At 43.9% G+C, this 15883-nt stretch overlaps 1 protein-coding gene across 6 annotated transcripts in view; it reads left to right on the top strand.

Moving 5' to 3' along the window:
* IGF1 (insulin like growth factor 1) overlaps positions 1-6878 on the top strand; it is a 100221-nt gene extending 93343 nt beyond the window's left edge. For 2 of the 6 annotated variants that reach the window (XR_014784264.1, XM_084809605.1), the window contains exons 5-6: positions 2570-2643; positions 5230-6860. Coding sequence is in view for 2 of the 6 variants with exons in the window: in XM_084809605.1 (XP_084665731.1) it covers positions 2570-2643; positions 5230-5306 (151 nt within the window). In the remaining 4 variants the exon portion in view is untranslated. Of the gene's footprint in view, positions 1-504; positions 587-2569; positions 2644-5229 lie in introns of all 6 variants that reach the window. The other 4 variants (XR_014784261.1, XR_014784263.1, XR_014784262.1 and 1 more) reach the window with 4 other exon arrangements.
* The last annotated feature ends 9005 nt before the right edge of the window (positions 6879-15883 follow it).

The following is a 15883-nucleotide window of genomic DNA, read 5'->3' as shown; positions in this document are numbered from 1 at the left end:
AAAAATACACCAGGGGTGGGGTAATGAAAGTTAAACCCATTTAGGGCACAATCTTACCCATACTTAGACAGAAAAAAGCCCCACAACTCCTAGCCATGCTGGGAATTGTTTTCTGCCTTAACGTGCCTAGAATTGTGCCCTTAGAGATTCTTTGAATTTAGAGACTAGATAGGGAAAATGTTCTGATTAAAGTATAATCAGCCTATTTAATGTGTTTTGAAACTACTTTTAGCCTGGAAATGAATTGTAATAATTTATTAAAGACACAATATATACTGATTCCTCTTTTAAAAATACCACTCCAGTTCAAACAAATATGCCATATCTTTTAAAGTTAATCCAAACAGACTTTCCATTGTTCTGGTTTCAACTGGCCTCTCTAGTTTAAATGCCTGTGCATTTGGTGATTATTTTTAAAAGGGGGATTAGAATTTTTATTTTTATTTGGCAATTTTTTGCGCTATTTAATAAGTCACAAATTTCATTGGTGATTTTTTCTCACAGGCCATTTACTTCAGATATATAAGCACCATTTGGTAAATCATGTACATCAAATTCCTGTCTTGAAAGAGAAACAACAACCTAGGTACAAACCTGTATTCATTTTAATCCTGCCATAGGCATTTTTGCTTACCACAATATTGCAATATTTTACAAGGACTATCATTGCTCAAACACAGTATCTTATGTACATTTTTTTCTGCTTGACTTTTACATGAAGGAGGTTATAAGAATATCTGAAACTTGACTACATATAATACAGTATAGAGATACCACTCTGTAAGACAAAACTAGACAATGTTTTCATTTCCCTAGGAAGACTGAGGCTAGGTACACACAGTGGCCCTGATCCAGTTCAGATTAGTTGTGACTATGGCCAAGTTAGTCACAACTAACTGAGGACCTGTTCTTTCAATGTGATTTAGGGCACGATCCTATGCATGTTTAGACAGAAAAAACTCCTACAACTCCCAGCATCCCCCAGAATGCTGGGGGTTGTAGGCCATTTTTCTGTCTAAACATGCATAGGATTGCACCCTTACAATGTGATTTCCTATGCATGTCTACTCAAAAGTAAGTCCCATTGAATTCAGTGGGGCTTACTCCCAGGTACATGGGTATAGAATTGCAGCCTTAATCACAACTAGCTTTAGCTGAATCAGGGCAAAAGGTTGTTCGTAGACTTGAAGGCAGAATGAAAGAAATATCACTGCCCGTGGAGACACACCTTTATTTTCTCTATCCCACTATGGCAGAGGTCAGTAACAAGAGGCACCTGGGCAAAACCTGGCCCAGAGAGATGACCCACTCCCTTTTTAAAGTAGCCCTCCAGAAAAGAAGTTGCTCACCAGGGTGCTACAGTCTCTAGTCAACCATGTTTTTGAAGTGCACTGAGACATTGTCAACTTCCAAAGTGGTTTCAGATTTGCAAACACATTTTTGTAAATTCTAAACAAAGTTCTTGAGGTCTCATAATCATTTCCTCCCCACCGGTATTTGGAAGGGAGGGAAGACTTTGGATAAAGATGTCATCTTACTAGCTAAACTCTACATATAGGATATAAAAGGTGCAGTGTGTCAGTGGAGGCTGGTTGCTCCAATGTCATTGGGCGGTGCATCCACTCCGGGTTTCAGTCAGTACTAGTCAGAAATCTAAAGAAGCTATCCAAGGTGTGAAGCTCCTTTACAGTATTGACTGGTCCTGACTGAAACATGGGGCAAATTCAATGCCCCACTGACATCAGAGCCACCAGCCTCCATTGCATTGCATAGATATGAAATTGCATTACACCAGGTCAGACCCTTGATCCATCTAGCCCAGTACTGTCTGCTCCGACTAACATTAGCTCTCCATGATCTTTCCCTGCTACATGACCCTTTTAGCTGGAGATGCAGGGACTGAACCTGCATGTACTCTGCCACTGAGCTCCAACCTCTTTCTTGTATAGGTAGACATTCATTCTTTTCACAAGCGTATCCACAATACGTACAGCCACTTTGTTTGGACAGAGACTATACTGGGAAAGAAATAATAATAATATGTGGGTCCAGTGGCAAGCGTGTTGGACTGGGAGCTGGGAGATCCGGGTTCTAGTCCCCACTCGGCCATGGAAGCTCACTGGGTGCCTTTGGGCCAGTCACAGACTCTCAGCCCAACCCACCTCACAGGGTTGTTGTTGTGAGGATGAAATGGAGAGGAGGAGGATAATATAAGCCGCCTTGGGTTCCTTGCAAGAGGAAAAAAAGGCGGGGTATAAATGCAATAATAATAATAATATCGCTATCATGCCACATTCAAGTCATTGGGGAGAAAACCCATCATCTTATACCCAGCCTCATACTGGTTGCATTAAGGGTACATACATATATATTCTCTTCTTTGGCAATATTTAACCTGCAACATAACCATAAGATCTCTGCTTCTTACATATAAGCTCTTGAGTTCTGTATTTCCAGCAGGGCAAACCAATCTTGCATTGCAGCTAATTTAATTGGGATGCATCAACAGAGCCTTATATTTGCAAACCAAACACAACCAACATTTCCAAAATGTTTTTTCATTTGCTAGCACTCCTCAGTTATCCTGGTGGTGCTACCACCATGGCCATCTATTGGATGGTTGTCCCTGTGTCATCACTACAAGTAAGCAACCAAGTTTCTTCTCTACCTATATCGGTGCCATTTTATTTATGTTTTGAAAAATCAAATTCCCTACCATTTAAAAACTTGGCACTGCCTTCCTGCAAGGTTACCCTCCCCAGACCCTTCCATTCTGAAGAGCAGAGGAACCTTTGGCCCTCTAGCTGTTGTTGGACTACAACTCCCAGAATCCCTGACCATTGGCCATGCTGGCTGGGGTTGATGGGAGTGAGTTAAACAATATCTGGAGGGCTACAGGTTCTGCAAACAGGAGGCAGAGGATGGGTTTATAAATGGAGCTGGGACTACTGTTACTTTAGTGCTTACCCCCACCCCGCAAAAAATGCCGCAGGCACTATTTTAAGGCACTATCTGGAAAACGTCCTTGGCAGCAGAGGTATTTTGTTAGAGGCAGTGCGGGAAATTTGCCTTGTACTGCTTGTCAGATGCAGTCCCCTGACAGTACTACACCTCAAGCATCACAGCTCAGTTCATACATCTGATGTCCCCTGTTATTTCCTCTGGGAAACTGTGCAAGTGGCCGTGAAAAGCATTTTCCAAGCACCTCTCTGCCCGTTTTGATGTGCGGTGTTGTTACACTGGGGTTGGTTCCAGTCTAAGTTAGGGTGCCTCCAGCTGAGGATTTTATTGTGCAACTGCACTGCCCCTTTCACAGAATTTTACAGGGCTTCAAACAATGTCATTTTCCATTTGTAAGCTTCCCTGGTTCTCCCATTGCTGCTTCTGTCTTTTTCCTTTACCAGAAAAAATCTGTTAAAGGAAAGAGAGAACAGCTGCACAACACCTTTTGACTGCTAGCGCGAGGAGCCTTCCATCTGGAAGAACCCTGGTCACACTTTGACTCCCTTAAAATCAATGTGAAAAGGTAGTCATGACCTATGTGTGACTAACTTATTCTGAATCCAACCCATTCATGTATGTCCATTCATGTATGTCCATTCATGATCTCGATTTCTCTCTCTAGAATCAGTATTACACACTATCCTGTAGCACTGTCATAATTTCCTGAGTTAGATCCCTAGACCAGATAATAACACAGGCCCAGATATTTCAAAGCAGCCATTGCTTTCCATCTTAGCCAATAATTTGCTGCTACAACTGCACATAAAATTGGGATAGAAGGCTGCCATCCTGCCTCATGTTTAAATGCCACCAATATCAGTGGACTTTCCAAATACATTTACTGAGGACTAGCTATCAATAATCTTAAACTCGAGTGCTTAGACTACCTGATACATAGAATGCACTGGAAAACACAAACAAAACCATTATGAAAAAGGGAGGAAATTACTGAAGAGGAAATCATTGAATTCATGTGTGAAATGTTGACTGATGCATTCCTAATTGAAAAAGATCAAATGTCTCTCTTTCAGCTGCTCCTCAGTAATGTTGCTTTGCTAAACAAACCTGCTCATTTTATAATGGTCACTAAACAGGGTGCTTGTGTTGCGAAATACACTGAATAGCAAGGTGGTACATTGTGCATGCAGAATTAGGCAACATATGCTTGGTGTGAATCTAAGAATCATGTTAATTTTATTAGGTGAGGAAAACAATAACAGTTAAAGGGCTTTCACTTTTAATATAAGGTAGCCTTTTCCCACATGGCATGGCAGCAAATGCGGGATTCCCAAGGGTGTATCCATGACCAAGAACCACATCCAATCCTAGAACCTGACAAGTATTCCTAGGTCTGCAAACATGTGTGTATTTCATTCACACTTTACATTTTTAACTATACATCTTTTTTAAAAAATGTAATGTGTGAAGAGGCTTCAAAACAACACAGTTAAGCCAAAATATTTAGTGATGAGTTGAGTTGCCCCACTTAACAGCAAAAGGAGTAAATTTGCTCAAATGGATTGATACCAGGACCAAACAAGAACTTGGCAGCACTGACAAATTATTTCATGGCAAAGGCAACATACGATGCAAACCACATAAATCAATGACAGTAGCTGGAGGTGGATGTCCCAGTTCTGAGTCTATCTACACATATTCCATTGAAGGCCCTGTTCTCTTCTGTGGCTGCAAATGCTTTCCAATTCATTTCCTCAGTTCATGGAAGAGCATAAGGCTACCTTTGGTGGGACATAACCCAACACACACATACGTCAGACTCTCCCAGGACCAGCAGTGGCACAGGAAAGCTTCATTTGAGCTCACAGAACTTGAATTGCCATAAATGGCAATGGGGGTCCCATTGCATTGGGATTATGGCCTGCAGTCTACAAATCCTGCATGCTGATGGGAGATTTTGTGTGTGTGTTTTGTTTTTACTCGCAGAGACAATGCAATGTTCCGTTGCTCTTAATTTATGGACAGCACTTTGCTATTGCAGAATTAAATTCAGGGGGCAGCACACAGCCGATATGCCACTTTGCACATTTCTGTGCTAGCAGAGGTTGTGTACTACAGGGGTGGGTGGGGGAAGCTCCGTGTATGTAGGTGATTTTGTACGCCTTAATTATTGTTGCTACTTTCTTCTAATCAATCCATTTGCTTAAATGCCTGTTGTAAACAGTCTACCAAAACTGTGTTGTAATTTAGGTTTATTTCCACTTGCAGCCCAATCCCCAAAGCGCTCCGCCGACACAAGCCCCATTGAGGACCGGAGCCTTAAGCTTGCTTACACTATACAGTAAATGAGAACAACTTTTACTTTGAGGTATGACACAGTGACTCTAATGCATTTCTAACCAATTCCAATGATGAAAATCCATTGCAACCAAGGAGAGTCATGGAGCAACCTAAGTGACCAGCTGGTGTATTACAGCATATTTTTTCTCAATAGGTTCTGCCAGCCACAAAAAGAATTCCTTAGTGATAAATGACATATGCTGCTTTTAAAAAAGAACAGACTGTGGCGGTGTGTTTTACATAGTTCTGGGAGACTTTGGGGGTTACACATGCTTTTTATCAAAATTGAGCCTACAGGCTCAGCTAACAGAACTGAATGTGAATTTCCACTGTCACCTGCCTCCGTCCAATAACTTTCTGCACATGTCCAGCAGAATTTTTCCCTAGAAGAACTGAGGACTGGCTGATGCATGGATGAGTGACCAAATGCAACAAAGAAATAAACAAGCAAATAAACAAACAAATGAATAGAATGTCATAAGTAGCTATCTAGTTTACAGATATTCCTCTTAGCTACCAAAGTGCTAAATGTTGAGATTAATATTCATTTGTTTCCCAGAAAGTCATTTGTTCAAACCCACTGAGATGGCCCACCTCCTTAAATTAACAGCATGATCAACATCAGAAAGCAGAAGATATTCCAAGTACATATGTGGGCTCTTGAATTTCTAAAAATTCACAACTGGTTCCAAAAAGCGATTGGTTCCAAAAATATAAACAGAAACACTGTCATCAGAAGCATTATTTGCTCACAGTCTGCCACATCAGCTTTCTTTTTTGTAAGTCCATAATCCTCAAAGCACTTTGGTGGCACAACTCCTGCTGAGGTGAATGGGCCACACACCAGCGCAACACTTTCCAGATTGGGCTTTCAGTGTTTGGATTTGTATAGTTCTTCCCTGTGTTTATTCAAAATACAAACTGTCATGACTAAATGACAAATAAATAATATTTCATACTGTGTAGTAACATCAACATGTTGCAGAACTCTCTGACCCGTGCCCACTCCAAATACTCCAAAAATACCACTTCGTCCTATTATTCTCCCCATTTAGCACTTCTTGGTTTTTCATGGACACACAGGCCATCCAAGTGATGAAGGGTTGGATGCTTACAAAAAGAAAAAATTATCTTGCTATTTCACAAGTCACCCAGAATTCAACCACTGAGCTCATGATCCCCAGTCCGTACGGTCTAACTTGGCAAACATTGTTCCATAAAAAATTATGTACTCATGCTTCTTAAAAGGCTCTTTTTATGCATTTATCATGATGGGTCCAAAAGATCTCAAGAGCTAATTGTCTAATTTTCATTGTTTGTTTGTTTGTTTGTATGTTTGTCTTTCTAAATCTTCATTGATTGCAGTAAAAAAGGGAGCTTAGTCACACTGTATTAAGTAAAGGCTACAGCAACCTTTGGTTTGTAGAATGTACTGAAATGTTTGCAAACCCTCTTAGGATCCAGTCCAAAATGTGAAACATTACTGTAAGAGGGTATCTTTCTAATGTATTTGTATGTATAGTTTACACCTCTGTGAGGTCTAATAAAGAATAATGGTTAATAAACATAAGTGTGCTGAGCATCTTCCATTCTCCCGAATAACTTTGATTTCTTTGGTTACAAAAGGATTGCTTTAGAGCAGAGATGGGGAACCTCCAACATGCCAGATGTTGTTGGACTCCACTAGCCCCAGCCAGAATGGCCAACGTTGTAGTCCAACAACATCTGGAGGGCTGGAAGTTTCCCATCTCTGCTTTAAAGCAAAAGGGGGGGAATGGGGCAAAAGAGCCCCACTAGATCAGAGGCACTGGTGCAGCTAGGTAATTTTAGACGCTGGACTTAATAGTCTTAGGGAGCAATCCTATGGCCACTAGTCAGTGGCTAGACAGCCATAGGATATGTGGGTTTCCAGGCACGGACCTTCCCCCCATCCCATGTGCCTCGCAAGCAGCTCAGAATGGCCCCATGCTCCACGCTCAGAAGAGGAGCACGCAGCAGCAAAAACAGGGCATTTCAGGACGTTCTGGGGTGGAGAAGGCGGAAATACCGGTACAACTCATCCTATATGTCATCCGGCAGCCATTTCCCCTGCTCCGCCTTCTTGTGGCTAGACAGCCAAAATCTGCTGTCTAGCCACAAATGCAGGGCAGCCTGGAGGGGACGATCCCCTCTGTGCTTCTCCTGCCCTGCATTGGATAGGCAGTCTCCTCTGAGTTCAGAGGTAGCTGCCTATCCCCATAGGATTGCACCCTTAATGGAGACCATTTAGACAGCCATGTATATTACTTTAGTTGTGAAGCACACATTTCTGTTCTCCACCCACCCACCCCAGCACCACTGCCATTGAATGTTCTACAACTGCTTCTACCTCCCTGTTGTGTTAGAAGGGAAAAAAGACTGTTTGCCAACCCTGATCGAAAAGGAAAAAGAAATACTCTGAGCATGCACCGTTTTGTATTTTGTATTTTAAATTCACTTTAATCATTGCACCATCATGTGTACAGCAATAAAATTGAGATTGCTTCTACTGCCCTGATGCTAAACACATTCAGGGTGCCACGCTGTGCATGTCTAGATGGAAAAAAGTCCTACAACAGAAGTCCTGCAACAAAAGACCTACAATGGCTGGCTGGAGAATGCTGGGGGTTGTAAGACTTTTTTCTACCTAAACGTACATAGGGTTGTGCCTTTAGCTACATTTAGCTACATTTTGGTGTAGAAAAGAATAATGTGTTTTTAAAGTAAAAATAATAAAATGTGCATCTGTAACCAAGTACAAACCCCAGCATCCCTGATCATAAGGCATGCTGGCTGGGGCTGATGTGAGTTGTAGTCCAAACATCTGGAGGGCACCAGGTTGGGAAATGCTGATCTACAGTGTCCCTTCTGTGAACGGATGGGTTCCTTCCATTCATGGAAGGACTGAGACCCAGAAGAGGTTCTGACTGGAGGAAGGGGGAGGCAGTTTCTGCCCAAAGCTCCCTGCACTACCTCCCCTAGGGTGGCCACTTACACACTGCCCCCAAAAAAAGGACAAGAGAGGGAGCAGATTAGCCTAAACATTTGCGTATGCTAATTTATATGTGTAGATGCACATTCAGACAGAAGTACTGTAATATAAACAGTAATGCAATACATCTCACCATAATGGGGAAAACTGTGACAGGGTATGACTGCTCATTCAGCTGTTGTCCAGGTGCTATCTGCCAATGGATGGCCAACTTCAAGGCACGTACTCTCCCTTCTTAGGGTTCTTTATCTTTAAAATGGACAAAAGGATGGAGAAATAATTTGGGCACTGGGTCTCTTAAATTGCACTTGTAGGACACCAAATGTGGTGCGAATGCCACCTATCAGTGGGTTCTTCCCTGGAATGCCACCAAACCTTCCCTAACTATAGAGGATCTGGCTGCCAATCCTTCCTCAGTCTGTATTATAAATTTAGTTTAATTCTTTATCCTTTGAAGTCCACCGCCACCATTAAAACCCTAACAAAACCTTCCCCTTAATACACCATCAGTGTTACAGTTGTATATATTAGGCTTTAGACATGGCATGAACTGACACAGGGAGTTATTTAAACATGTGTGGGGGGGATATTTTTATTTTTATTAAAACATAATTATGTATAATGTATGCTAATACTATATAAAATTACATGTCATCAATAAGTTTCACTAAGTGACTTTACATTAAATCTTTGCTGTCACTTTGAGAAAGCTGTTATATCCTCAACAAGGTTCATTTCCCTAAATAAAACTCATATTCCAATTACTCTTTCCTTAACACCACCCCAGTTTGCTCTCCTAGAATGACTCAGAGGATGAGACTTGGAGTTGTCCTTCTGGTCCTAGACACACAAAAAGGATACAGGGTTAAGCAGTGTCTTTCAGCTGTCACTCATGATGGACCCTGAGTTTCCTGAGACTGATGCTCTGGAAGGCTTGCCTCACTCCAGCTTCTCTTAAAATCTCCCTTCTGGTCCAGCCAAGAAGATGTCATTGTTGTCTCCCCTGGTTCCAGAGGCCAATCACCTTAGTGTAACTGAGGCCCAAAAGCACTTTTAGAGCCTTTCCAGGTATTGTAGTTTATATGTAGAACTGCACAAACCATCGTTGAACACTTCCCCAGATGACATCGTTCCAGCAAGCATTTTCACAGCAGGCAAAATGCTGTTTGCCAGTACTGAAACCTCTTGTGAAAATCGCTGGTAAATCAATCCTTGCCCCAGTAAAGTACAACTATTTTTTCCCCTGTAGAGACAGTAGTTATTATCATTAATATTAATTAGATTGCTATGTTACCTTTCTGGCCCGAAAGTGGCTTACATAAAAAGTATAAAGACTACTATCAAACAGCAAATATGGTTCTCCATCCCTCCCTTCACAACAGCCATGTGTGGTAGATTAGCCTGAAAGAGGGTGACTGCCCCAGGATCACCCAAGGAGCATCATGGCGGAGCTGGGATTTGAACCTGGGTCTCCCCAATTCTTGTCTAACACTCTTAGCACTACACTACACCAGCTCTCATAAACAGACTCTCAGAATCTCAATCACCTCTTAATCATGTTATGTGCTGTTGCTAGCTGCTCAGCATCTATTATTGTTGTTGTTATTACAAGAAGACATGGGATAGAGGGAGAGACTTTAATTTGCCTAGTGCAGATAGAAGCCTTTAGCTGCCCCTGCTCAGATTCAAGCCCCATAGACTCAATGTCCTGCACCTGCACCTTAGAATGAATCCCATCATGGAATTCCAGGTTGTTTTCACACAATAGGAAGTGAGTGTGTGTAAGCATCAGTTTTTGGGACAAGAAAGTAAATGTTATTAGCTCTACAATATCCAATCCACCTGAGACATTCACATTTGTTGGACAGTGAGAGGAGGTACAGTTAAATAGAATCCCACCTCTTGCATCTCCTATCCAGCAATCCCTTGCAGGCACAAGGTTTCTGATACCCGCGTGGTACTCCACCACCTGCAAAGTTTCCCTTTTACACTTTCATGGAGGGGGCAGCTCCATGCATGCATGCATGCATGCATAAAAAGTGGGGCACACGAAGTTCCCCCCTCCATTGCAGTGAAGCGGGAGCTCTGGATTCAGACAAATTTCTGCTCGCTAATTTAGGTGTCCACAGCAGAGCAATTTGCCCAAGAGCAAAAGCATAAGAATGAGGCCTGATACAGTGACAGTAATCCAAAGGATACTCTCAGGATTTGCTTTGTCTCTCTCTCAACCCCCTTGTGGGGGCCCTGACGCATCAGCTCAAGGACAGCAGCTATTTCAGTCTGTTTCTAGTCACTTCTAGCAAAAACTTTGCAACAGCCCCTGGATCCATAAAACAGAAATGGAAATGCTCCATCTGTATGACACAGAGTATTTCTGCATAGCATCCATAAAAAAGAAACATAAAGTCACCCTGACCCAGTGGCTCCAGAGTTCATATGGGGACTCCCCAATGCATTAAAAAAAAAAAAAAAAACTCTCTAGGCAAGCAAGGGCTGCCGTATTCTCTTTAATACTCCCTGGTCAGAACTGCAGGCTGATCCTATGGTCCCAGTATGGCAGGGCTAACACCAGCACAATGTAGGCACCTTCCTGTGCTGAACCAACAACAAAGTCATAAGCAACACTTGCAGAAACAAGTGTCAACACAGTAGCATTGCCAACATGTGTCAATGCTTCATGATGGCCCAGTGACCCCATGTTGTCACCCAGTCTATACACATCCCCTCCACAGTCACAACCAGGGAGAGACCACAGCCAAGGCCAAACCTGAGGCACGGTGAATCCCTTAATCAGGAGGTACATCAGGAGGGGTGGCAACTTGCCATACCAGCCCTGCTCAAACCACAGCAGAAGAGCGGCAAGAGGGGCTCCTTGGAGAAAGAGCTGCCTCCCTCAGCCCATCTCTCACTCTAAGCCCTCTCCCAAAGTGTGAGATCGGGCAGGTGGGTCCTCTGGCCAGGCCACCCACCCAATCTCTTGCTTTGGGAGAGGGGTCAGAGTAAGAGATTGGGCAGGTGGACTTTCTGCAGAGGCTGCCTGCCCATCGGCTTGCCTGCCCACCCAACCTCTTGCTCTAGAAGCATCCCCCGAACAAGAGATCGAGTGAGCAAGCAGTCTCTCTGTAGAGCTGTGTCAGCCACACAAAGCAGTTCACAAAGCAGCCGTTCAAACCTCTCCAGAAAGGCTGCCCGCCTGATCTTGCTCGGGGAGAGTCCCCCAGATGAGAGAACAGGTCGCAGCCTCCCTGGAGAGGCGCCCAGGCCTGAATGCCACATGTTGAGGGGTCCTTCCCTCACAACACTGTGATTTGAGAAAGGACCCCTCAATGTGTGGCATTTGGGCCTGGGCGCCTCTCTGGGGAGGCCACTTGAACTCTCACTGGGGGTGGGGGAGAGGCGGTGGCAGCTGCTGCTGCAGTGGCACATGTCCTCCTGTCTTAGGTGCCAGGACTTCTTGTGCTGCTGCTGACCACAGCATAAAGCCCAAAGATTCAGTATGACGAATAACGGGTAGCAGCTGGGACAGACCAAACCTATGACTGTTTGTTGAGTAAGTAAATGAGAATGAGTGGCGGCACCTAAAACGGGGGCGGGGGGGGGCTTTTCTGGCCCAAGGGCTGGGTTGCCACCCAGGATATCTCCCAGGTGCTAAATGCCAGCAGTGAACATGGCCAGAGTCCAAAGGGGCTACTCTCTCACACACCATTAATTCTCTCTCTCTCTCTCTCAATCTCTCTCTCTCTCTCTCTCACACACACACACACACACACACGCTATCTGCACAATTCATACACACACACATACCCTTCCCTGTCGGGGACCATTTCCCCTGCTCAGTGCTGCGAGAGGCTCCCTGTCTCAATGCTGAGCAGGAGAAATCTCTTATCCTCCATCAGTGCTGGACAGGGGGAAGCTCTTACCTCCTATCAACTGCTGATTGGATATGAAATCTTTTGCCTGGAGAGAGCAGATGAAGCCTGGGAAAGAAGCTGGTGGGCCAGATGTAGAACCCACAGGGGCAATATCTGGCCAGATGTTCCTCATACCTGATCTAGAAGCTCTTCCGTTCATCATGGTAGTCCCTATCTATTGTACAATGCATTGTAATTAGGACAGTACTCACCCTTCCTATGTAACGAGTTGCACTGGGACACTGAGCTATGACTTTTGGCTAGTGGCACCAATACTGTTTGGTGTTCATGCATGAAGGTGGCCATGCTCTCTGTTGCTTTCACCAGGGCATGTGAACGTATCTTCATTTGCATCTGTTTGAAGTCAACAGGAGCCCCCTTTCTACAACTTACACACATACCACAGCCATTTCCCCAATGTGGGCTATATCTTGTGGATTAGGAGAAGGTTGTTTAGCCAATACATGTTTTTCCATAACACGGGGGGGGGGGGGAGAGAGACATATATGGGTACAGATGCTGAGTGACTGGAACACCTTTGTTCAGGGTAAAGGATGGAGAGTGCATGGGAATCTCACTTGGAGGTGTGGGCTTCCCCTCCTTGGGTTACCAGTGTGGGGTCCTTGCAACCCCACTTACAGTCATGGCAAGGCGGTTTCTGATGGGTGTTGAACTCTGGAGTCCTAAGGAGAAGTAACTGTAGCAATTTGTCCTTCCCACTTTGTTGGCAGTTTGGCTGTTCGTTGTTTGTACAAAATGCAAACAACGTACCTTATTTACTCTAAATTCTATGGATGTGAAAACAGAATGTTGTTCCCTGGCTGGGTCTAATATATCCCTAGTGGTGTGCCATGATTAGCTGCAGAGTTAGACAGAATCCTGTCCTCCGCTGAGGAGATGGAGAGGGAAGAGGTGGGATTGTTACACATTTACAACTGTCCATTAACTTCAGTGGAAGTGTGATAACTTATACCACCTTTTTTGCAGGCATAACAGTAAGGTTTTGCACAGGGCTGGCCCTACTATTAGGCAGCAAATGCTGAGAGGTGACAGCAAGGTGTTGAAGGAGAGAATTGTGTGCCACATGGCCTTCCCTGTGCCCCCTAAGCTGGTTTGCTGCCTTCAGGTGTGGTGTCCCATCACTAGTGTTGAAGAAAGATGCTCAGTCCTGAAGAAAGGCGTTTGTACATAGAATGGGAGGGGGCACCATCTTATTCTTCGCTTCAGGCGGCAAAATGTCTTGGGCTGGCCCTGCTTTTGCAGGGGGTGAGAATGGGAATGAGCCATAGGATTTTGTAGGGGGTGGGAATGGGAATGAGCAATACATTAGGATTCCTCTTAAGCACTGTCCCTCCATCAGCATTCCCCTACTCTGCTTACTGTTGCTTTTCTGCTGTCAATGCCTAAGTGTACTGCTATGCCAGCACAGCTTTGTGCTCCTTTAGCATAAACGGGTTTAGGACTGAGCCTATCCCACCTAGTGAGCATAACTTTTTAACTTGCAGAGTCAACTTGCAGAGACCATAACTTGCAGAAGATTACTCTGTAACTGAGCCAGGGCTCATTTGTGTCTTGGAATTAATTTGAGCTGGGGCTAGCCTGGATCCCAGATTCTACACTAATGGCCAGGGCTCTTCCCTGGAATATCAGTCCGTCTAATAGCGAACTCAGATGGTTGAGTGCCAACAGGATTATAGCCAAAATGGTGACACTGAGAAACAACAAGGAAGTATCAGCATGCTTGGGGAAACCCCAAGGTTTACTGAAGTACAAAATATTGTCGAGGAAAAAAACTAAGGTGGTAAAAAAAAAACCACCTTCCAAAGCAGACAAATGAGAATGGAGCATGCTTAGTAACGACAGAGCGATATCTATTGGGAGAGGAAAGGAAAAATAGTGGGGAGGGGCTGGTCGGAATAGAATGGAGTATTCTGGAAAATGGCATGGCTGGCTTGGACACTGAAAAGGAGCACTCCATGCTGCAGTTTTTTGTTGTGTGTCCCACTTGTATCAGGCATTAACTAAGGGAATACTGCTCATATATAGAACATCTCCCTCCAATGATAAACCATAAGTCTACCTGTAGGGACTTCCAGGTCACAGGTTGCGCCTCAGTATGTCTCTGAAATGTGCACATGAAACATTTTCTGAAGCAAAGAGAAACTCAGCATTCTTCTGCTCACATGGAAACCCCACATGTACACCAAACCCTCCATGGGGCTCTAAAAGAAAAAAAACAGTGGTGAGTGAAATCCAGAAACTCTTACTGTCTTCACCCAAAAAACTAACAAACAACCTGAAATCTGTCTGCAGCATTTAGGCAGTCTTGATCTCCCTCAACAGAATGTTTGGCCTTGAATGCCCAGCACCTCACTCCTTAAAAATGATTGTTCTCTAACAAGGGTGTTGCTAAGTCTGGGCCCAAAGGGCCCTGACTCAAGATCTATTTCCCAGGAACCGGAAATCTATTTCCTATGTGCCTGGATCTATTCCATAGAGCCCTGACTGTCCACTGGTGTCAATTGAAGGTTTTTTTCTTCAGCTTAATTGCCATGCAAGGGCTAATTTCAAGAACTCTCCCCTTCAATGGAGACTGGAGGCTCCAATTTCAGTGGGGCTGTGCATCCATTCCAGGGTTCAGTCAGAACTGGCCAGAACTCCAAAAGAGTTATCAAAAATGCTGAACCCTACCCCCCCCAATAGGTTCAGTACCTTGGATAGCACCTTTAAAGTTCTGGCTGGTTCTGACTAAAACCCAGAATGGATTCACAGCCCCACTGAAATCGGGGCCACCAGCCTCCACTGCTCCCCTTCCCACATGGTGCAAAAATCTTTCCCTGCATGGCAATTAAGCTGAGAAAAAAACTTCCCCCATTATTTTAAGGTGATCTGAGTCAGGGTGCACATTAATTGAAGAGCTTGTTTTATTTGATATTATTTGGATGAGATGTTAATCAGCTGGCTTGGCTACCTGTGAAATTTAAATAAATCCTAGTAATTATGGCTGCATTTGCATATACAGAAATATACATTAGCATATGCAGATTTTATGCAGGGCCTGGGCCCTGAATCTTTTAAGTGCCTAACAACATCCCTGCTCTCTAACTTCAGCTGATTTCAAAGACATTCCAGTCTGACATTTTGATTTTGTGGACAAACTGAATCCCTCTGGTTGCAGTTTCTAGCTGAGTTGTCCTCAAAATGACTTTGATGCTGATTTGTAGAGGGAGGGAAACAACCAACCAGATGTAATTCCACAGATGCAAAATATGCCAGAAACAATTGGTACTGATTGTAATGATAGTGTTTGCAGCCTGTGTGGAAGTCAAAAGCTTTTGGGCTCGGGAGCCTTTCTATTTAGTAGGAAGTCCAAGTGCTAATTCTTCCTGTTCTTTTCCAATGTGAAAGTCACAGCATTAATATCTTAACATAGTATCCGTTCTTCCGACCATAATCATAAAGACAGACATAATGCCTCAGTCTGCTGGTAGAAGAAACCAGGGTTGATGTTCAGGATTCCAGCCACTCTATTCCGCTCTTCACCAACCATCTTTTCATTCCCCCCTGCCTCCCGACAGTCAGTCAACTTTCTTTACCAATGAGCATGCTCAATCGTCATTGGGTTGTTTTGGAGTCCCCCCCACCCCTTCGGGTCTTTTTC

Source organism: Heloderma suspectum, chromosome 7 (assembly GCF_057233095.1).
Source record: "Heloderma suspectum isolate Gila_16-S chromosome 7, 16-S_ref, whole genome shotgun sequence".
Lineage (NCBI taxonomy): Eukaryota > Metazoa > Chordata > Lepidosauria > Squamata > Helodermatidae > Heloderma > Heloderma suspectum.
The sequence above is the reverse complement of the archived record's forward strand: the minus strand, read 5'-3'. Positions and strand labels throughout refer to the sequence as shown.